The sequence below is a fragment of the Podarcis vaucheri genome, assembly GCF_965113315.1.
Source record: "Podarcis vaucheri genome assembly, chromosome: 3".
Taxonomy (NCBI): domain Eukaryota; kingdom Metazoa; phylum Chordata; class Lepidosauria; order Squamata; family Lacertidae; genus Podarcis; species Podarcis vaucheri.
The window spans coordinates 29,101,996-29,126,136 of NC_138761.1; the positions used below are offsets into that span (position 1 = coordinate 29,101,996).

Below are 24,141 nucleotides of genomic sequence, written 5' to 3' on the forward strand. Positions count from 1 at the left end.
TTTCAAAAAGTCTGCAGCATTTTCACCATTTTAGATATAGACCTGCTTATCAATATTTCAAAATGTGGTTCTAGATTTTATCATTTGACTTGTTTCTATCCATATATTCAAATTGTTTAGCATAAACTGAGTATCTACATGCACTCTCATTATTCAAGAGGACTAACCAAACCATAAATAGCACCAATAATTTAAGTGGCTGGTCTCTAGACTTATGCAAACGTCCTTTGTTTTGTGCTCTAGTGAGCAAGCTACTGTACCGATGCCTTTTGGCACTAGTACAAGACTGAATCCATGGAAGCATGTGTGTATTTACACAAAAGAGGCTTCTAAGCTACAAAAATCCCTCTTGTTTGGTTACACTAATTTCCCTTGAATGAAGTTTGTATGCAAGCCAAAACAATGGTAGTTATCCTGTCCTCTAGAGTTCATTCCCAAATGAAGGATGTGAATAATTGAAAATTTCCTAGGTAGTGCTCTAAGGCTGCTCTTTCCTTAGTTAGTCAACTTACACATTGATTTTAACTCCTTTAAAGATTTAAAACAAAGCAGATATTTTGACACATATTTGAAAACACAGAACATTTAACACTCACAGCAATTAGCATTTTAATAATGTCTAGAAGGGTAGGGCTGTTCATTTTTTGTGTTCTCTCTCTTTTGTATCGTACACATTTTAGGCTGGCTCTGGGGTTAAAATTAAATGCCCCCACAGTAGTATTCCAAGTATTTCAGGTGTGTGAGAGAAAACTGGAAGCATTTCAACAGCATAATAAAGAACAGAATATTATAGATGGGAGGACAGGAATAGGCTGAGTTGTTGGTTTGAGGTTAAACACTAAATTAACACATCTAACCCAGGAGTGGAGAACTGGTGGCCCTCTAAGTTTCATTGAACCACAGCTCCCTTTACTTCCAGCCTGTATAACCAATGGTCAGGGATGGCAATATCTGGAGAGCCACAGGTTCCCTACCCCTGACTTTTTCCTGGTATAGAAGTGGCATCTCACTGAATTTGGGGGACGCTGAGACCCGGAAACTGTACGCCGGCTCCCTCGGCCAATAAAGCGAGATGAGCGCCGCAACCCCAGAGTCGGTCACGACTGGGCCTAATGGTCAGGGGTCCCTTTACCTTTTTAAAGCTGAGTACGGACAAATGCCGGGACGCGGGTGGCACTATGGGTTAAAGCACAGAGCCTAGGACTTGCCGATCAGAAGGTCGGTGGTTCGAATCCCCGCGACGGGGTGAGCTCCCGTTGCTCGGTCCCTGCTCCTGCCAACCTAGCAGTTCGAAAGCACGTCAAAGTGCAAGTAGATAAATAGGTACCGCTCCGGCGGGGAGGTAAACAGCGTTTCCGTGCGCTGCTCTGGTTCGCCAGAAGCGGCTTAGTCACGCTGGCCACATGACTCGGAAGCTGTACGCCGGCTCCCTCGGCCAATAAAGCGAGATGAGCACTGCAACCCCAGAGTCGGCCACGACTGGACCTAATGGTCAGGGGTCCCTTTACCCTTTACCTTTTACAGACAAATGCCAAAGAGAAGTTTCAGCAGAGCAGCCCTGGCAGAGTCCAACAAGGGCAAACAATAGCCATATCTAAAACAGGCTTGGAGGGTGCTCTCCCACTTGTAGCCCTGAGATTAATAGTTTGATCTGGAAGCTCGAGAATCTGAAACTAGGAAATAGCAAAGTGCTAGAAAATCTAAGGAGGGAACCTGAAGTGCTGCATGCAGAAGATACCAGGTGAAGGCAGAAGGCAAGGCATTGAAATACACCCAACAGCCTGAACAACCCAGAGGTTTTATACTACCAACCAACTGCAGGGGCTGATGATCCGTACCCAAGAAAGTAGCACACAGTCCACCCTGATTCTGAGGTTACTAACTGAAATAACAGAGTCCCCATGAAGGCATAAATGACCATACTCTCAGTCAATAAGGAGCAGGCTGGATTTCTGCTGATTTGGGATTAAAAAAAAAATACTAAACCACAGAATCTCAGTCAGTTAATAAGTGTGTGGTGTATACGATAAGGCATGTTCAAGGAACCTGGGTCCCTCTAGATGTTGGACTCCCATCGGCCCCAGCAAGCATGGCTAGTAGTCAGGCATGGGGGAGCTGTATCCCAACAGCATCAGGAGGGACACAAATCCCCACCCTCCTGCCATGGTGGCTACACATGAAATAAGGTAGCAGTTATGCCCAGGGTCTCAGACCCATCGGTATGTGTGGGATAGGGAATATGGGAATGACTAGCTGGAGTGAAACCGATTAGGGAGACCTGGAGACCACATGGGCTGTCTTTGTGACCACCAGAAAACACTAAAAAGTCAAGGAAAGGTAGCTGTGGTATGAGACAGTATGCAGGTCCTGGTGCCGGTCTATGGAAGCTACTCTTGTACACAGTACACTGTATGCAGTGCAGTAAACTCTCTAAACATAAGCTAGAATTTACCTCTGGTGATTTTAGTGATAATGTGCAATGGCATTCACAAAAATGAAACTCAACAAACCTGTGCGATATCTGGTCCCAATGCTTGCACCTCGGGAGGTTGGATGCCCGCAGGTCTCGAGGGCCTAGTGATAACTTCTGCCCATGCACTACTATTAATGCCTCCTTTGAAAGTACTTGCCAATAATCTGTATTCATATTTCACCCAAGGGCTAAGGGCAGCACTCTGGTCCAGGAAACTCCTTGAATAATTGAAGGGCAAGGTAACAACTGTGGATACTTGTTCCGTTCCCTTCACTCTCCTTTCTATTATAAAGTTTTCCACCTGCCCATTTGGATGAAGAGGCGGCTGCCATGATATTAGCACAGACGTCGGTGTGTCCGAATAGAGCTCTGGAGCGGGGATATCTTCAGGTGCATCTGGAAGGGTCTTTATGGGCGTTGTCTCGGGGGAAAGAGAGCATCCTTTGGAAGTACAACCTTCTACTTGAAAGTGATAAACTGTGAAAGGGCGCAAGGAATGTACAGTGAATTTAGATCTGGTTCCTGGAATAGTAGTGTGCAACTGGCCATTTGGGTAAATGTTGTAGTGGGTGATGATGCCATTTGGCTTTGATGGATGCTGCCAGGAGATAGTTGCTTCTCTGGATTTAACATTCAATAGAAGTGGTGGATCCATAGGACCTGGTTCTGTAACACAAAATGAGGAAAAGGGTGATTAATAACTAGGCTGAAAAAGGTGCCCTACACCAAGGGCTAGTTCAGGATAATTTGATATCTGAAACAAAGAACAAGACACACAAACCTGCCTTGGCCATTCCATGCAAAGAAGTTGATTGGACTGGCATTTTAATTTTACTTCAACACTGGTGAAGGGACAATATGCCTCACTGAACATGAGGGGAGCAGATTAGCTTAAAGGGGACAGATCAGAATCCATGTTACAATAGCTCTGTCTTTCGATACCCATACACTCCAACATGCCGAGTGCCCAAACTGGAGTGTGCATCTTCCTGGCTGTGCTCTTGCATGATTCACATTACCTGAGCAAGATCACAGAGCCCAAAAGATGCACTTTTTTAGGTGCCCAAGAGCACACTTTGGCAGTGCCATCCAGGATTGTGGCTCCAGAAAAACTGCTTTTTCAGAGTGAGAACTCGGTGAGAAATCATTCAAGATCATAGCACCCAAAATGGCTGCTATGCTATCGTACAAAAAAAAAAAAGGGCTGTCCCAGTTTTTCTGGGGCACTTCATCACTTTCCTCACCCAGGCAACTGCTGCCAGAGTCCTCACTCTGTCTAATGGTACAACCAATGTTGTCCACCCCTGGACAACCTTTGGTTTGATCTGTCAGGTATCATCTAATGGCCTTAAACTAGCAAAAGTGCTGGGGCATGTGTTAGGCTAAGAGATAATGACTTGCCAAAAGCGGGCTAGTGAACTTAACAGCCAATCGGACCAATGAACCTAAGTGTCCACTGTTCAGCACTCTACCCACTACACAAAACTGCCTCACCAATGCACATACCTAACCATCAATAGTGGAGTGTTACTGTGTTGGCAACTAAATTCTTGCGAAGGCAATTCAGAACTGCGAAGACCATTTAGAACCACGGTTCTAGCTTCTGTTACCATTTTTCTAGAGCATTCTCCTAATTACCCCCATAAGGCTGTCTTAACAAGCCTATGCATTTTATAGCCCAGTAAAAGCCACTGCTGCAACTCTCATTATATATGCAATATTTTGCTCTCTTCTGTTTATCATTCTAATCCCTTTTTTGCAATTTATCTACTCCCTGTTAATATTACAGGTGATTTTTTACTGTGACTGTGACAGAAGCTGCCGATTTAGCTCTTTCACCTACTGATAAATAAACAATGCACAGATCTGACCTTTAGGTTAACAGGTTTTATGCTTGCTCCACTCAGCACTCTAACTGATTCAATTATCATAAAGGTTCAGGAGCCTCCATGAATACTGAAAAAGACCGACCATATGCCTGCATAGGTGTTGTGGAACAGCAAATACTCTGCAGCCCCCTCCAGAGAAATCCCTTAATTGTAAATAATTTCGCCATGCGACACAATCAAGTCACCTTGAATGCAAAAACCCTCAGCCTGTGGAGGCAAAGTGTTATTTAAGCTTTACTGGGCTGCGTTAAATTCTGCAATTTGAAGGGTTGTTAAGTTTTTCAATTGAAATTTCATTTAAAATGCAGGTGCTTTTTATTATATTGAGGCTTTACTGCTCTCTAGGTACAAGCAAGAACATGGTGCAATAACACAAATCTGGCTCAATCACTGATCAGTAACAGCTGTAATTCCAGAACATTTAGCATTCTTATAAACCACGTCCTGAAATCTATAAATTGCTACAGCAGATCAAGAAAATACTATATCCACCTATTCTGCCCACAGCAATTTTGACATTTATGACATTTTCTGTGAACATTAGATTTTATTGAAAATCTTTAAAAAAGATATACTTGGGTACAGTAATTGTTTAAAACAGCTTTTGGTTTGTTGAAGGCTTTTTTAAAAGTTTCAGAGAATCAAAAGGGCTCACATTTTTTTAATTGAGTGTCAATGATTGAGTTACGTTCCGTATCATATTAGAACCAGGAGATATTCCACATGCAGCCACTATTTACTGCCCACTGAAAGCATATTAATAGTGCTTGTTAGTATACAGGAGGAAGAAAAGCCAGTTTGGGCCATTATTAAACAAAATATGATGAGAGTATAAGGAAGAAAGAACAATAATTTTGGCATGAAGCATTGTTGAAGGAGGTCTGTTTAATTGCTGATAAATCACCCTAAGTTCTGTTCCTGGTACCAGTTGCACTTTTACTCATGCTTAGAAATTTTATATAAAGAAGTTTCTCTGATTCTGATTGTCACTTAAATGGGAACTGATCTGCAACAGCCTTAAAAAGTGATATTTTATTTCAGGGTTATTTCACATTTCAAAAGACTATAGAACAAACAAAATGCACAACAGATGCAGTGTGCTACTGAAACCCAACCAATTTTGGCACTCATTTAATTTAAATCAGAATTTGAACTTTTATATTCATAACTGGGAGGGTGGGAGAATGGTATTTTGAATGTTTACAGTGCCAGCAAAGGTATATAGATTTAATATTGTTGAAGCTACATTTTTTTTTTAGGATGATAATAACACAGGAGGGGGGAAATGCCACATTTAAGGCATATTAAATAAAAGGCATGGTGACTTTTGGATATGCATCTTAAATAAATGCAAAGCTCTTTGAAGATTTTTTCAGGGCTGGTCATCAGCAATTTTTCTAATTATACATATATCTGAAAAATCAAACTGTGGGTATCTGCAGGAGGAAAATAATCAAGCAGTTTGTTCTCCCTTGCGATAAGAGGAATAAGCCTTTCATCCCTACTGAGTACATTGCTGGCATTATAGGTGAAACATTTGGGATAATGAGATGAACTTGTGCTACAAACCCCTGCAGAGTTTAGACATAGCCCTCTTAACATTATCTGCTATAACATATGAGAAGAGATGCTTAACTTCAATTTTCTACTCTCTCCCCCCCCCCACTTTTTTTTTTAAGGGATGTCTTTCCATATGCTCTCTCTGCAGCTCTTTAAAAAGGCAGACCTTTAAAACTCACTCAATTCAAACAAGACTTTGGAGAGCTGTTTAATTGGCCCCTCTGGATAGAGAAGTGTTAAATCGTGGTACCCAAGACTCTTGCAGAGTACTTCCCATTTAAGTGACAAGCAGAATCATTTTTAACACACACACACACACACACACACACACACCAACTAGCATGGTCCTGCTTGGCTGAAAGGGTCAGCACAATTATGTAAAACACAAGTATTAACTATAATTGGGGTAGTTTGCTAATACAATAAAAAGCTCTGAACATGAGAAAAAGTTATGCTCACAGCAGTAGCTATCACTTTCTAAAGTAAGAATTCATGGGTGAAATGACATGAAAAAGATGGTTATAAAATTTTAATGGAATGATAAAAGGCAAAAGTCAGCCTCTCAGCTGAATTCTTAAAATCTCTATATATCACAATCAGCTCCTTAACTGTAAAATCAATGTGGAATATAACATGTTGTCAATGTGGTTGTCACTGGAAGGAAGACTGCAAGAGGATGACAGCAACACAGCTTAGCCTGCCAATGCTGAAAATAAAATAATAAACTCTTTTTACTCAGAAGGAATTGTTTATAGAGCGAACTACAGAATACGATGAGTGGAGGGGGGAGGGGCATATGACTTCCCTTAATGTCTTTGATTCATTCTTCAAGCCATTTCATTACAGCATTAATACTGGAAGGTAGTTTCATTTTGGCAAATTAAATTATCTTTTATGGGAGGCTATTTTGCTCATCTGCTTCAAAAGTTCAGTCTCTACTTTCTAAAGAATGGTACAAAATTATCATTAACCTTTTCTAATCACCTGACTAGAAACAAGTGTTTACTTACTTACTGGTACAGACTGGGGTGAAGTGGGGTAGCCAATTAACCTCTCATGGACACCCGTGGGGACAGTAGAGTCCAAACACATACAGCGGGCAATAGAAAGTGATTATTAAATATTAAACGTAATGAGAGTTGCATGTTTTCGGAGGGTGAGGAAAACACATCAGTAAAGCACAATATACCAGTTTCAGAGGATATCTCAGTGGTGGTATCATAAATACAACCAAAATGGGGAGTTGTTCAGGAAATGTTATCACTGCTAACCAACTGCTGGTTCGAAGGTTGCGGGAAATAGTTATAGCAATAAAGAAGTCCCACACCCAAATGTGGCTTCTGGCAGAGTTCTTGTATTCAAAGAGCTCCTTAGCAGACTGAAATACAGTAGGTAAAGATGCACTGCCATGCCGAAAAAGCTTTGTCCATTGTCTTTCTACATGTTAAAGACACTGGTGAGGGGTGGGGAAAGTGTGAAATCCATCTAAGGACTCAGCTACACGGCTGCAAATAAAACGTTTTAAATGTGTTATAAAATACAACATACAAATGTGACACTAGATGGCGACAGTGAACTATGCCAGATTCAATGTATTTTTCAAAACACTTTTTTAAAAAGGATTTATTGCAGTGTTTTTTTATAGGTGTGTAGAGTCCACCTAGGTCTAGCTTTATCACAAAACAAGGCAAACATTGGATGCAGATTCCATCAAGGATGCAGCTTTCCTGCATCCAACTTTCATTTCTATGTGCATTAAAAGCAAACAAACAATAGCTTCAGGCACCAGGGTCTGAGTAGCTCTTGGTGGTACATAAGAAGAGCAATGATAGATTATTAGGCTAAGGGCTCATCTACTCCAACATCCTGTTCCCACCAAGTGTTGCCGCCATCCCAAGTGTCCCCCCCCCCAAAAAAAAAATACTGCTTCCAACAGAACTTCAAGGTTTAAAATTAGATAAATGAAAAGCCAAAGTAATTTTTTAAGAAACAACACATTTGCTGCAGATCAGTATGATCCCCCGAACAAAATTATAGGAGCAAATTTCTGCAATTAATGTATGTTTATCTGGCTTTTCAATATTCCATTGATTTCACCGCTGGATAAGTGTGTTTAGGATTGTGGTCTTAACCTGCTTAAGAGCGCTGAGTGATGAATCTTGAAAAATGCTATTATCATTAAATCAGATATTATTATGTCTTATATGCTGTATTTGTGGGCATTTACTTAAGCAGAAATGCACTCTGCAGTTCCACAAACTACTTACTGTCCTCTGCTGTAGTCATTAGAGTCCAGTTGCTGTATGTATCACCGTATCCATTGCAGGCGATAACCCTCATTTCATATGATGTGTACGGCTGCAGTTCTGTGACTAAATGGGTTAATGAAGCTGAAGGTTCAGAAAGCAATCTAAAGGGAAAAATACATTTTAAAAAAGAAAATAGGAAACAAAATGAAGGTGGGACACATTACATATGTACAGAAACGCTACTCTGCAGATCACTTTACATTTCTTCACTATGTTGAATAGATTTTATTATTTGCTTACTCTAGTCTATCTTCTGGGGAGTGCTTAGGCCTCATTTGGAGTCGGTAGCTGGGTAAGCCTGGAGCATTGTTGTGAACTGGTGTAGACCAGACAACCTGAAGACTGGTCGGTGTGGCAGATGAAAGCCTTGGAGGCAACATGCCATCTGGAGCTGTCGAAAAACATGGATGAATTAGAGCAGAGAAAAATGTGGAGAACATATGCTGGATGGAATCAAAATGCTCCATGCACTAAAACAAACAAACAAAACCTGTTTCAGAGGATCAAAAGCAATGTAAGCATGGTCCATTTAATTCAACATCTTCTTCCCCCCTCTTCATTATTGCACTATTGTACTATAGGCTTTCCATTGCAATGCCATTATCATACTATTCCCCCAACACTAACAGGATTTAAGATGAAACACTCTCAAAGAGAAAGGGAGTTGGCAATCCACAGGTTCAAGTCACCTTTCTTTCTTTCCATCTATCTATCTATCTATCTATCTATCTATCTATCTATCTATCTCTTTCTTTCTTTCCCATCAAAGACTCTCCTCCCTGGAAGAGAGGGGAGTGGTTGTGGGCGGGAGCCCGAGCTCCGCCCCTAGCAGGGGGCGTTAGCCGCCTGCCTCCCCCACTCACCTGGCTGGCGCCCACGCCCATCGGCAGGCACCCAACCAGGTGCCTCCGAGGGGGCGTTTACAGCAGCCTAAATGCTGCGGCGCCAGCCCCTCCTTGGCCTCACTCTCTGTCGTCCCGTCGCGAGTCACCCACCCTCCACTCCCTTTGAGCTCAGGGTTTTTAGTGTTCCTTGGCCTTGCTATGGACCTTAGGTTGGTCGCCCTGGTTGTCCGGGGGGCCTGGTAGGAATTTTTCCATTTGGCATTAGGCTTTTTGGTTTTTTTGCCTACCTTGTAGCAATCGTCACAACTTTCGTGGTATTGGTGGGTCGGTTAGACATTGGAATAATGTGTTGTGGTGTGTCGAAGGGCTAGGTGTGGCCATCGCCTATGCCTTCAATTTTTGGGTATTCCGTTAAAGGAATTTAGCGGTCGTGTACTCTGTCCGATGCCTGCTTGGCGGGAGGCCATGGCACGACCCTCAGTAACATCAGGGGAGAGCCTATAGTTGGATTAGCATCAACAGGCTCCACCTACTGGTGAATAAACCCCCTTGTTTTAAACATCCAATGCCTAAGCCAATACCTTTTCACTGCTGTAATCAATAAAGTTGTGGCCTTTTCTTGCCCATTAACCTTATATCACGTGTCCTTGCGTATTCATTCCACATTGCGGGGGTCGGGTCCTCGAACCACAACTAAATATTCTGGGCATTTTACAAATGTATTAAGAATGCAAAATATGATCCAACACTTAGAACTATAAGCAATACAAATCACGCAACATACCATTTAAAATGTTGGGCACAGCAATATAAGTCAGACTCCAGCCCTACTCCAAATTTGACAACATATTTGGGAAACTGCAATTTAAAAAAACTTCAAATCCTTCCATTAAAGGCAACATATTTCCATGTAAATCCAAGCAGAGTTAAGTATGGACTACAGAGGTTTTGTTTACATGCTGGTCAATGTGGGATAGTCCTATTGCATTAAGAGTTACATATAATTTACACATAATTTCTGAAAACATAAAAAATACAAAATTGCACTCAAAAGGATCAAAGCACTTCTGTGGAGTCTCTTGTTGAGCAGTAATAAAAAGGTGTTCTGTGAAACTGTTCACATGGTGATCATTAAACTTCCCAAGCAACTAATCACCTGCACCCATATATCAAATGCCCACTGATTATTCAAAAATAAAGCATTTCACATATATTTAATAATAGGAGTGTTTCAGGAAACATTTTCCTCTGTCATCTCTTTAGTCCCAACTTCTCCTCCAAGGAATTGCTTAGTATCTAAGCAATAATTAGAAGACAGCAATAATTTCTCTGCCACATTCTTAACAGAAGAGCCATGTACCTATCAGGGTGATATATTGGCTCTAACAAGCAATGCTACTCAAAATGCTCTGCTCAAGGTTTAATATAGCCCTCAAGGGGCAACCACTCCACCAGTAACTTACTGAATCAACACATCTTGTCCAGTAAATGCTCAATTAGCATGGTGAAATGGCATGGTGTAATTACAAAGAAGAAGCACAAGAATGAAAAGTATTACAAAACTGAATTGCACCCTATATCAAAAAGCCTCCACCCATCTCTGTCTCTTGAAGATAGCCTTCGCCAACCCAGATGTTTTGAACAGCAGCCTGGGCTCAGAAACTCTTCATGACATTAACCAAGATAAAGATTAAGTCACATCCAAAGTACTGACCTCACACCTCCCCCTGCAACCTGGTCTGACAAGAAAAAAACCAAGAGGGGGATGGTTCCATTAATATCTCTTATCCCACCTCACTGGACCCTCTTTCTACATAATGAACCCCGGGGGTGTCAAAGGCAGCTGGCTTCCTGTTTGGTTGAGCCTCTTCTTACTGGGCAGCCCTTTGCAGAATCTCCAGAGATTAAAAAGGGTGGGTTTGCTGCTTGTCTTTCCTTTGAATGCCTTCATATCTGCTAACGAAATTTTGTTTAGTAACCAAGTCTCCCTTAGATCTCAATGAATATGTTTTCTTTCTTTTAAAATAGCTTATTTCTTCAGCTCTCTTAAAAATATTTAAATAACTCTGTTTTTGTAATTTGGACTCTGGTGTTAGTTAAAGTTTTGCCTAGTCACAGGGTCTGACGCATTCACATTGCTTAGCCAATTGGCTCACACTCCACGCTAAGGATAAGGAGTCTGTGACCCTCAAGATGTTTACTGGACTCCAACTCCCATCAGCACCAACCAGCAAGGCCCAGTATCTGGGCCTGGAGTGGGGTCTGGGGTGACAGGAGTTGTAGCTGAACAACATCTAGCCACTGCTTTTAAAGGGACAGTTAAAAGGAACACACGGTAAATCATCTTTACAAGTATCTTTGCAAGTTTATCATCCTCGAGCTGAACTTCTGCTAAAATTATGCAAAGAATAAAAGAATGCCAATAAGCAATTAGTTGACTGATTAATGATTATAAATACATGTCAGGGAGACACTAGATGGAATCTATTGCTGTCCAGGAAAGCCAATTACCGGTATATGTCATGCTGTTTAAAAAGATACCCAGCCAATAACTGTCATAGAATAATGAGCTACCAAAACAAGGAATAAACAAACAAATGGATATCACATGCTAATCTAAATCTATGAATGAATAAATTCCTTTTCACAGCCATTGGTACCTATAGTTGCTTTGTAGGCTGTCATGTATTATTGACCTCTTGTTAAGGACACATAGCTTCAAGAATAATTCAGTCACCACACACATGCATATATAATTCAGTAGTCATATGTTAAACAGCTTTATCTTCCCAACATGGCAAGAAAAAGAGGACAAGAGGCTTGGAAAGCTCAGAAATCTGGAATGACTTCCCTTTTTATCATAAAAATAATCAAGGTTTCTACCCTACATCTCTTTCAACCTATAAAGCCTCATACAGCTCAGGATCAAGAGCTCTGGGAGGCTAGGGATGCTCATTTGAGATCTCGCGGAAACTCTGACGGTCCCACAAGATCTTATGAAACCATCCCAGAGCCAGGAATACTGAACAGGCCTTGCGCCCAAGAAAGACAGAAAGCTACTTATGTTGCATTTTGGTTGGTTTAAGAACTGATCCAGTGGACCTGTGGCCAACTAAATTAATAGCATAACATGTCAACATAAGCATTCCAGCACAATCATGAGTCAAAACCAATGAAGAAGCAATAGTAGCAAAGTTCAACGTTCCAGCTGCAGCATACCAGAACTGACTCGTTGTCTTGTTCACAATATGTCTAAAGAATTCAAAGTATTGGCTCTTTGAAGAAATCTATATTCTCTAGTGTACAAAGAATACTGCATTGCATGTCAGGTTCAGCTAAAACCTATTTTTTATTATTTTGGCTTCTCTTCCCCCCCTTAACAAAAATCTAATTTGCTTGTTGTTCCCTTAGGTACACAGTACACAGTTCATAATTCATTTGATGTAAAATGTCAGTTTAGATTCTTGCACTTCTTTGATACATGAGAAAAAACATGTACATTTCAATTTTCTTCTATGAGACTCTGCCAGCAAAAGCCTCCCATTGAGCTGCTCAAAGACCTTTGTGTTAAATTAAACATCAAGATTCAGAAACTGTGAGGAATGATATTTCCAAGACATATAGTACAAATATATGAGCCTGGGAAAAAGGTAATGATTTTTCCTACCAGTAAAGTGATCTCTCCCAAAGAGCATCTTTGATCCTTGAATTAGTTCTCAGTTATAATTTAATACATCACGACTGTCGGGAGCTTTCTTTACATTTAGACACAAAGTAATATAGTCAGGTCCACAAAGAGCAAAACAACATATTCAGGGGTGTTTCTTTCTCTCATTATGTTTATTCTCTCAATAACAGCGCATGAAGAGGCATAAAAAGTGGGCATAGCAATCGGGCTGAAAAAAGGAACGAGTCAAGAAACCACCAATCACTGTTTATTTAATTAGTGCATTGCTCTAAGGGACTCATGATGGTGTGCATGTCATCCTCAAATCCACCCTGTAAGGTAGGGTGGACTGAGACCAGGGCATCTCTGTCCAGGGGCCACAGACGTTGTACCCATCACAGCTCCTGGAAGGCACTGCAAGTCAATGATGAAGATGTACAAATCAGCAACGTAAAACTGCACACCTGAATGTGTGACTGGCTCAAGTTCACTTTGTAAGCATCGTGAACCTAGGAATCATGGTCAAAGTCCATTTCTCGATCCACTACACCACACATAACACAGCTGGCATGATACATGCAGTTCACAGGATATCCTAAGATTACATTTGAGAACAGGTTCTGTGTTGCCCAGCTATGGTCTCTCTGACATCACAGCAGCTCACGCAATACCTAGGGAGGAAGACTGACATATTACCAAAGTTGTGTTTATTTTGGTTTTTGTATTTTGACAATACCTACACATTTTCAATTTGATACCATGGTCTTATCTCCGCTGTCAGAGTAACTGCCCTACTTGGCCTCTACAAAGAAAACCCAGAGTGCTGAATGGCAATATAGATTTAATACAAAATGTACCGTGCTTCTCAAATTAAGGGTAATGTTTCAGGTGCTGCATGTACCTTTAATACTTGCTATCAATGTTTTTATGCTAATGTCCTCATTTTTAGCAACTATCCTTTAGTTTTTTTCTTGCAAGTGAATTATTGCGTGGCTGTTTGAAATTGGCTAGCCCAAGTTTTTTGTGTGTTTTTTTGGTGCACTATGTCATTTAGCAAAAACTCAAAACAGCTTGGCTGGGTTTTGTCCTACATGTCAAAGTAAAAGACAAAGCATTATAGCCAACTCTGGTTACATAAGGGAGGATACATTAAGAGATGAAAAGTATCATTATCAGAAACCTCTTTCCTCCATCATTTGATGGTTCTTAAGAAATTAAAAAAGCCGTCCATACCAAACACAGAGAACATGTCTCATAGCGGGGCAAGGAACACGTAAAGCAGGTTCATGTTTTTCCTCACTAAAACAGACCTAAGCTACTATTTATTTTCATTTCGTTTCAGATCTTGAGAGGTCATGCAGTGTTGGTGTTGTTGTTGTTGTTTAATATTATTAATATTATTATTATTAAATGAGGAATGAAGAGTTCAAGTCTATCAATTGATCCAAACAAGGATATTTTTTCAATACTCTAGTGTACTATTTTCACTTCATGGTTATAATATCCAATGATTACACTACGCTTATAGTGAAATCACAACTGATGTGACTTAAAACACAATTGTTTTCAGGATATGCACTTTGGATTCTAAAGTGAGCACAGTTTTGGAGTACAGTTTGGGGAAGTGCCAATAGTGGTAGAGCTTCTACATTGCATGCAGGCAGTCCCAGGTCCAATCTCTGGCAACTCCCGGTAGGGCTTGGAGAGAACCCTGTCTGAAATCCAGGAGAGCTGTTGCCTGCCAGTGTAGACAATACTGAAAAAGATGGACTAATGGTCTTAGTATAAGGCAGCTTCCTGTGTTCTTAGGCTGGTGTCCTTCTTGCAACTCAAGCGTTCCAACAAAGAATGGATGTGAAGCCAAGGTTCCAATGTCTAAACAGAATATCACAGGCCACTCACTTGGAAGGTACTGAGTAAAACTACTACATCTTTTGGGGCGAAACATTATACCCTCCTCCCCATAATGAAGATAGCTCACTTTGTGTTGCTGTTTAGTCGTTTGGTCGTGTCCTACTCTTCGTGACCCCATGGACCAGAGCACGCCAGGCACTCCTGACTTCCACTGCCTCCCGCAGTTTGGTCAAACTCATGCTGGTAGCTTCGAGAACACTGTCCAACCACCTCGTCCTCTGTCGTCCCCTTCTCCTTGTGCCCTCCATCTTTCCTCACATCAGGGTCTTTTCCAGGGAGTCTTCTCTTCTCATGAGGTGGCCAAAGTATTGGAGCCTCAGCTTCACGATCTGTCCTTCCAGTGAGCACTCAGGGCTGATTTCCTTAAGAATGGATAGGTTTGATCTTCTTGCAGTCCATGGGACTCTCAAGAGTCTCCTCCAGCACTTAAGCCACGTCAAAAGGACAACTTCAAGCCTTCTTGTTTCAGCAGTGTTGTGAGCAAGTAGGAACAAAGCAAAAGTCTCAGCTGCTTTTCTGCCAGGATCCTCCTTTTGCCAGTGTGAGGCAGCAGCCTACGTTGATCTCTGACACATATGTGGACAACCAGGGTCCAGTACCATCCTGCCTGTATGCATTGTGAGGATCAGAAAGCTGTAAAAAAATGCAGCTGAACTCTAGACTAAGTCCCACAAAAGGATACCAAAAGAGCATCTGTAATGACCAGAGCATGCTTATAAAGAAGTCAAAATCCAATGCTAAAAGAATGGCAAACCCGCTGCAATATAACCACAATCTTACAATACACATGCACGCAAATCCTAAAAGTCTAAGCAAGCATTTGATGTCTTCTTCTTTCCATTTTTTTTTTTTTACTATTTCATTTCAAACTACTTCATCTCAAACAGGATTGGTTTTAACCTGAAAGTTATAGAATGCCTGCCTTTGAAAATGGGAAAAAAGCCAAAAGGAAAAAAGAACACTTATGGAAATCATACTTAAGGAACAATATCCCACTATTTATCCCCTGGTAAACTGTGGGGGGTGGGATCATTGATTGATCCCCTCTTCTCCGCTAAACCCCACAATTCATGCCCTCAAGATGCACTTAAGAGAATTCCTTTTTGTTATCATTTTTTGTCTATCTAACCCACATGAGAGTACATAAATGTGTTAGGGAGCCACGTCTATGCTGGAGGCTTGCTGAGGCTATTGCAAGCAAGAAAGCTTCAAAGCTTCCTCTGCTATGCTTAGTACCTCAAAAGTTGATATTTGGCTCACTTTGCTTGAATATTTTTTTTTAATCAGAAGACTAACCTCTGCATTGTAGCAAGCTCCATGCAAGCAGCATAAGAAATACATTAATCCAGTGTTTTTGTTTTTTAAAAATAAAATCATGATGTCTTCCTCTGCTGACAGTTTATTAAGATGACACTTTCTTGAGAAAGCAGACTGTTATTATTGCATCTACATAAAGTCTTTCCTTCTGAGTCCTGAACTGTCATACAGAATGTATATGTGGAAATATATTAAAGGGTAAGGCATTATGTCTTGCTATCTGCATGCATTTAATACTGGGAAATTTAAATGCTCCCATTGTAAAGTAAGAGCCAGGGTGGTGTGGTTAGCTTGCAGACTGGGGAGACTTGAAAGCTCAGCTGGTCACACACTTTCTCGCAAGCTAATCTACATCACAGGGTTGTGAAGAAGATAAAATGAGTGAAGAAGAACCATGTGTGCCACCTTAATCTCGTTGGAGGAGGGGGGATATAAATGTAATGAATGAAATAAAGTTGCATTGATAAAACACTTTCATGAAGCTCAGGAGTTAAGGAATTCTGGCTACATCTAACACTCAAGCCCTATTTAGTGGAGAGCCAGCCCAACACATATCCTTCCTGAACTGAGCAGGAAGATCAGAATGGGGATTGTAAGTGGGATCACACCGGACTCCTGATCAAGGGGATTTGTAGGTCAAAACCAGCACCTTGAATTTTGCTTGGAAACAAAGTGGAAGCCAGTGCAGTTGTGCCAGAGTTGGTGTTATATGTCGAGACTCCGGCTGCTGAATTCTCCACCAGCTGCAGTTTCCAAACCATCTCCAAAAGGAGCCCCATGTATAATATACTGCAGATCTAGCAAGTGTCAATAGGACAGAAAACGGTAGAGAACATTTACGCTGCCCCCTTCACTCCCCCTCCCCAAAACCCCTGGGGATTCTGGTCTGGGGATACATATGTGCTCCTACTTTGACAGTTTTCCAGGGGAGCCTGGTGCCACTTGAACTGTGACATCCCAGGCATGTGCTTCTATTGCCTACTGAACTGAGCTAGCACAACATACATTTCAAAGAAGTAGGTTCTTCCTCGCACCCTCCTCCTTTGTCTTTCTCACTGAACAACGAAACCATCCCACAATACAACTATAATGGAATGTATAATGTTCTCATAAATTTCTTCATGCTATTTTAAAGACCATAATTGCTATTTATTTGAGTTAATTTCAAAATTGCTTGAATGCCAGTGTCTGATTATTCTGCTGAGCTTCACACACACACACAGACACAGACACAGACACAGACACACACACACACACACACACACACAACTCCTCCTGAAACATATTAGGACAAGATTAATGGGATGAATTTATTCATTTTAGGGAAAAAGAGAGCTCAGAAGAAAACTATTTCTACCTCTGCAGTATGAAATTTGTCACTAATCATTTTAAACTATGCCCTTTTATGCTTCTTCTGTCTCTTTTAGCTTTCTATGCAGTTCTTTGATGTAACAAAGACAGTTCCAGACAAGATTTCAGTTCCTCTGGAAAAAAAAGTCTTGAGGCCAAATGCAGTGTATTTAAAATTTATACACTCCATAATGCCTTTGTTCTGAACTTGAACATCATGCAAAACTTCTGTTTTCTTTCGCTTTACAACTCTGAGATCATTTGTTTTCCTAGTTTCAGCTTATTATAATGCAACACCGAGTTTAGCTGGTGGTTCCATCATTTAACTACATGCACAGTCATGGCTGACCCTTTCTGATCAATTGCCAATCCATACAGGTTTGACTGATAAAAGAGCCAATTAGATTTAAGCAAATTAAGGGACATCACCAATGTCAACCACTTATTAAACCAAATGCCAAATTCCATGCATACAAAACACTAATGCACCAAGTCCCATTAAGAGTTGAATTCTTAACCCCATTAGTAACTCAAGACCTCTACAGGGGAAGGGTCACAACAAAGTTTCATATTTATGGATTCACATTTGGATCTTGTTTTTATTTTATTTTTTATATTATTTTCTAAGAACTCTTGAACCAGCGCTGAAAGAATGAGGATAGTTGATAAAAATGTAACCCCATCTTAAAGAGATATTTTTAAATATGACTCTAAACACTATTCTCAGTTATTTAAAATATTACTATGCAATAATCTTCAAAATATGTCTTTCTTGCTATGTTAAAATTTTAAAGAATATTACATAGCAATCTTTTAAATAACCGAACTAATCCAGAGTCTAAAAATGCTACACTTTTTAACAGCTGTATTTTGTTGTCACGTACAAATAATCTCCATTAACCTTCTATATAATTATACAATTAATTTTTATCCAAGATTTTATTTTAAAAATAACAACATTTAAAAGTATCATGTTGGTGTTTTGGTTTGTTTTTACTAATGCAAATAGAAAAACTCACACTTTGCAAAAAAAATTACTATTAGCCAAGAATTGTTATTGTTCATATCAATAAATTACATTTCCTTTTGGTGAACTTACAGTAAATAACAAATCAATAGATTTTATGCTAAGAGTTCATTTGGGGTAATAATTTCTCTTGATTAGATTACACAGGTAAATCATTTGTTCTTTCAAACACCATGTCAAATATGCTATTGTCCAAATCAAGGGATATCCACCAAATATTCAAAACAAGTTCACTCCACAGGAGCCTGCTTCAAATTAAATAAATAAACCAATTTCCCATTTTATCACAGGGAAATGAATGGATTAATCCTAGCAATTAATGCATGCTTTCAGTTCAAACCTTTACATATTTCTCAATTCCCATTCTTCATTAACTGATATGAAACCTTGTGATTTCAACACCTGCTAGAGAACACTGAACACAGCCACAAAATCTGCAAGGGTGGCTGAGTTTTTATCAATAGTATCTCTTAGAGTGGTGAATTGCACTATTTAGAGGGAAGAAACTCCAATGAAAATATTATTACATATTTTTGCATGGCTGTTTATTTGTATATATTTTAAAATTTTCTATATGGATATTTTATGATGGCCTATATTTGCAATGCCTAATAAACGGTTTAGCAAAGTAAGTACAGCCACAAAAGGTAGTTTCTTTTGGAAAAGAATATACACATCCCCCTGTTTTGTAGCCTACAGTTCTACACATGCCCTTCAATTAAGTGAACAATTTTTTTTGGGGGGGGGATAGTAATTGATTGTTACAGTTCTGCTTCTGCCCTTTAAGAGAATGGCAGGGTGGTGGTGGCAGAAAGCAGGAGTAAATTGCACAATACCAATCTACACCAAAGTTAGCCAGAATATAGAAACAATCTGGTAAGCAGCCATCTCATGCAAATAAACGTATTTCCTACATTTCACACTTCTGGTGTAAAGGATGTGTTTTGTGATCAAAACAAAGAGTTAAGATAAAGAAAGGATCATTACCTCCCTAACACACTTTCAAGAGCTGTTGTAGAGGAAGATTGAATGAATCAAAGGCAGAACAGTCATTTGAAATAACTGGAGGAAATATATACTAAAGGAATGTGTTAGGTCCCTGTATTCATCACTGCAACTACAAGGGTCAGGAATATCAGCCACAGAAGTCACCACACTTGGCCACCAAAGAAGAATTCTGGATGACCCAACGGCTGCAAATGATATTGTAATCACTACATATTGATTCAGTAAGCAAAGTCCACAATGTAACACTATGAACCGTGTTCTTGTGCTTTTTGGCACCCCTCACCCTATAAATCAAGTAAACATCTTGGTTAGGTGTGCCAATTCCTGGCTGGTGGCGTTATGCAATGGCACTGGTTTGGGAACAGAGCTAAAAGGATCAGCTAAAAGGATAAGCCTGCGTGAAGAATGCTTGTCTTTCAAAAAGAGAACCAGCACATACCCAAATGCCCTCCAAAGCTGGACTTTTAAGCAAAAGTCTTCAGATCACCTTCAGTTAAGCTTGCAAATCTGATAAATTCCTCTTACCAACCGGTTGCGACAGAGCGCTACAGTTTACTGTTTCATTTTAAAATGTGGCATTAGAGCCTAGAGTGTTAATGCACTCAAACAAAATTATTATAATAAAACATAATGGCAAGGTAAATATGGATTATAGAATGTCCTATATATCAGTGCTTTTCTCATATGTGCTGGTTCATTTATTATTCATTTCAGTACGAATCACAGTCCACTGGACAACGGGATGGGAAATTTCTTTAATAACTTCCAGTGCTAATTTAATTCTACTTAAACACACATAGTCTAGTGAATGCCACATGCTTTTCAGCATGATTTTATGTGTAAATCAGGATAATATGTTTTCAGATCATTAAGTAAAAGGAAGCATGAACTAAAACCTATTTAATCAATGAGGTATTGCTTTTAAAGTACCACAAGGTCATAAAAAAGATCATTTCAAAGCTATACGTTTCCTAATTGTAATCAACAACAATCAAATGATGAAAGTAGCTATATCATAATTTCTAGAATAAGTTGGCATAAATATTAAATATAGGCCCATCTTTAAAGATGCTCTGCTTTCTTGTGTGTGTCTCTCTGTGTGTCATAAGCACCACTACCCTCTCATTCACAGCCACACACATACACACACACACACACACACACACACACACACAAAGCCCACCCAGTTCACACTGCAAACACCATTCTGGAACAAGGAAGGGAAGTAGGTAGGGTCGGCCAAGGTTTGCGCTGCTAGCAGCTGACCAAGAAACTTTAAAAACGAAATAAAACACAGCCCCACCCATATTGGGAGAGGTCTGCAGTGCAAAGGGTGGTTTGTGTCTGCTTGCAGCGTGGGTTGGATGGCGCCTGAAACAGTTTCTCATGTTTCCAAAAAGATTGGTGACTGCCTACCTAAACAGAAGGATGGAAATAAAGGCCGCTCTGTACTACACATTTAAAGCAGTTGCATATCACTTCATGGCTTCCCTCAAATGATCCTGGGAAGTATAGTTTATTGATGGCACTGAGGGTTGTTAGCAGGCTCCCATTCCCCTCACAGAGCTACAAGTCCCACAGTCAATCTCTCTTCCCAAGGAACTGTTAGGTCTGCGAAGAGAATAAAGGTAAAGGGCAAAGGGACCCCTGACCATTAGGTCCAGTCGTGGCCGACTCTGGGGTCGCGGCGCTCATCTCGCTCTATAGGCTGAGGGAGCCGGTGTACAGCTTCCGGGTCATGTGGCCAGTATGACTAAGCCGCTTCTGGCGAACCAGAGCAGCACACAGAAACGTTGTTTACCTTCCCGCTGGAGCAGTACCTATTTATCTACTTGCACTTTGACGCGCTTTCGGACTGCTAGGTTGGCAGGAGCAGGGACCAAGAAACGGGAGCTCACCCCGTCGCAGGGATTTGAACCGCCGACCTTCTGATCGGCAAGTCCTAGGCTCTGTGGTTTAACCCAGAGCGCCACCTGTGTCCCTGTGAAGAGAACAGGTGTCTCCAAACAGCTCTCAGCACTCTTAACAAACTACATTTCCCAGGATTCTTTGAGGGAAGTCAAGACTGTTTATAAAGTGGTCTGATGCTGCTTTAAATGTATAGTGCATATTGGGGCGGAGAGGGCAGTGACAGCACAACTGCACCCCACCTTCAATTATTTAATTTTGACCAGAAACTGCTCTTCTGAAAATGTTTGTGTGCTTTACTTGTGATGGGGTGGGTGGAGAACATTTCATCATACTTACCCGAAGGAGGTGTGGTGGTCATCACAGGATCACTCATCACATAGCCTTGGCTATTGGACGCATTCACCTGAACTGTGTAGTTTGAAAACGGAATTAGTCCTCCAATGGGAACCCAGATATTTGCTTCTTTGCTGGTATGCAAAATTTTTGTCCCATTTAAAATAGTATAATTGCCATTAGCTGGAAGAAAAAGAGAGAAAAAGCTAAAAGTTTCGCTGGCTGATAAAGCTCATCCATGTTAAAAAACAAACAAATGTAAATTGTTACAATATTTCTCAATAATAATCACATGATCATTAACAGAAAGCTGTAAGAAGAGTTTTGGATTTGATATCCCGCTTTATCACTACCCGAAGGAGTCTCAAAGCGGCTAACATTCTCCTTTCCCTTCCTCCCCCACAACAAACACTCAGTGAGGTGAATGGGGCTGAGAGACTTCTGAGAAGTGTGACTGGCCCAAGGTCACCCAGCAGCTGCATGTGGAGGAGCGGAGACGCGAACCCGGTTCCCCAGATTACGACTCTACCGCTCTTAACCACTACACCACACTGGCTCTCCATAAGTCATAAAGAACAATTGTCATAGCAGACAGGGCTGGGAAAGTGAAAACCATAAAGTGGGTGTGTTACTGGCCGAAAAATCGCGGTATCAAGAGTCTGTAGAAGGGGGTGGGTTTAATTGCCTAGGTGAGAGGGTGTTTGAGAGAGTGGAAATGAGGGTTTTTTGGTGTTTTCTGCTGTTACTGGGTTGTTCTTATTCAGCAGACCTAATTTATTGTGCCTGGTTGTTGATTATTTTATTTATTCAAAGGTGGCTGACTTATTTTAAAATCTGAGGAAAATACTATAGAATATCAACAACCAGAACTTCATTAAGCATTTAATTATGGCTAAAGAGTACACTGAAGAGTACACACACTTAACTCGTTTATGATGTAAAACTGGGAAGGAAAGCAAATCGGAAGTTCGGCAGTTTGAATCCCTGCAATGGGGTGAGCTCCCGTTGTTCGGTCCCAGCTCCTGCCAACCTAGCAGTTTGAAAGCACATCAAAGTGCAAGTAGATAAATAGGTACCACTCCAGCAGGAAGGTAAATAGCATTTCCATGCACTGCTCTGGTTTTGCCAGAAGTGGCTTAGTCATGCTGGCCACATGACCTAGAAAAACTGTCTGAGGACAAACGTAGGCTCCCTTGGCCAGTAAAGCAAGATGAGCGCCGCAACCCCAGAGTCGTTCGCGGCTGGACTTGTCAGGGGTCCTTTACCTTCTTAACATGGTGTCCTCCAAAAGTTGTGGACTACAGCTCTCACCACCCTTGATAATTTGCCATGATGGCTGAGGAAGTTTGAGTCCATCACATCTTGCGAGCATCACTTTGGCTAAACCTGGACTAGGCTATGCATTTTAGACCAGCTTGATATAGACCAACAGCCTAGGTCAGGACGTCCCCAGCACTGAATGCATCAGCAATGGTGTCTACATACTTGAGGTGGTAGACGATTTTGTCTACCTGGGCTCCACCATAATCAGCAACATCTTCATCAATGCTTAGCTCAACAAGCGTATTGGGCAAGGCAGTGATGGCAATGGCTCAGCTCTCCAAATGCGTATGGGAGAATGTTATGCTAATGACCAATACCAAGATGAAGGTCTACCAGGCTTGCACTGCTTTATGGCAGTGAGCCTTGGGAAACTTACACACACCCATGAGCAACTCTTCAACACCTTCCACATGCACTGCATCAGTTTTTGGGCATCACATGGCAGGACAGAGTCTCAAACAAAGATGTCCTCTCCAAAGCCCACATGTTCCCAGCTTGTTTGTAGACTCCTGTCTATGCTGACTTGGTAATATCCACAGAATGGAAGATGGCAGGATCCCTTAGGACGTACGCTACATGGAGCTGGCTTCAAACACCAGACCCATTGGCATATCAACTCTGCATTGCAAAGGTGTCTGCAAACATGACATGAAGGCCATGAACATTAACCCTACCATGTGGGAATCCCTTGAAGATGACTGCAGTGCCTGGAGACAATCATTCAGGTTGTGTATCCACAGCAGTGACCAGAGGAGGAATGACTGCTGGGAGCAGCACAAAGAACCAACACTATAGTACACCTGTATCAGCACAACTGGTTGCCTTCATCTGCCCCAGGTGCAACTGAAAATGTCTCTTCCATGTTAGTCTCTACAACCACATCAGGAGCTATAACTCTCCAACAATTTGACTTCACATGAGGTGCACTCTTCCACTGTCTCCCAAGACAGATGGATGCCAGTAACAATTTTCATGTATTATATTCCCTTGCATTTAATTATACAATTTTTTTAAAAGGAGCAACATTTTATCCCATTTGCAGATTACAAATGCAATGAATCATTCACACAATCATTTTTCCCACTTGCAAAAAGTGTTATTTTCCACTGTATGTTCAGTATGTAAGATCCACTTTCAGCTACACAACAAATATTAGTATTTTTGTTTTAAAATGCTTACGATAAAAAGCTATCAGCAAAGCAACACTTGGTTCTG

At 40.9% G+C, this 24,141-nt stretch overlaps 1 protein-coding gene across 7 annotated transcripts in view; it reads right to left on the minus strand.

Moving 5' to 3' along the window:
• USH2A (usherin) overlaps window positions 1-24,141 on the minus strand; it is a 432,976-nt gene that overhangs the window by 157,153 nt on the left and 251,682 nt on the right. For all 7 annotated transcript variants that reach the window (XR_014218160.1, XM_082217159.1, XM_082217162.1 and 4 more), the window contains 4 exons: window positions 21,607-21,786; window positions 8,472-8,622; window positions 8,190-8,332; window positions 2,511-3,139 (listed from right to left, as the gene is read on the minus strand). Coding sequence is in view for 6 of the 7 variants with exons in the window: in XM_082217159.1 (XP_082073285.1) it covers window positions 2,511-3,139; window positions 8,190-8,332; window positions 8,472-8,622; window positions 21,607-21,786 (1,103 nt within the window). In the remaining variant the exon portion in view is untranslated. The remainder of the gene's footprint in view (window positions 1-2,510; window positions 3,140-8,189; window positions 8,333-8,471; window positions 8,623-21,606; window positions 21,787-24,141) is intronic.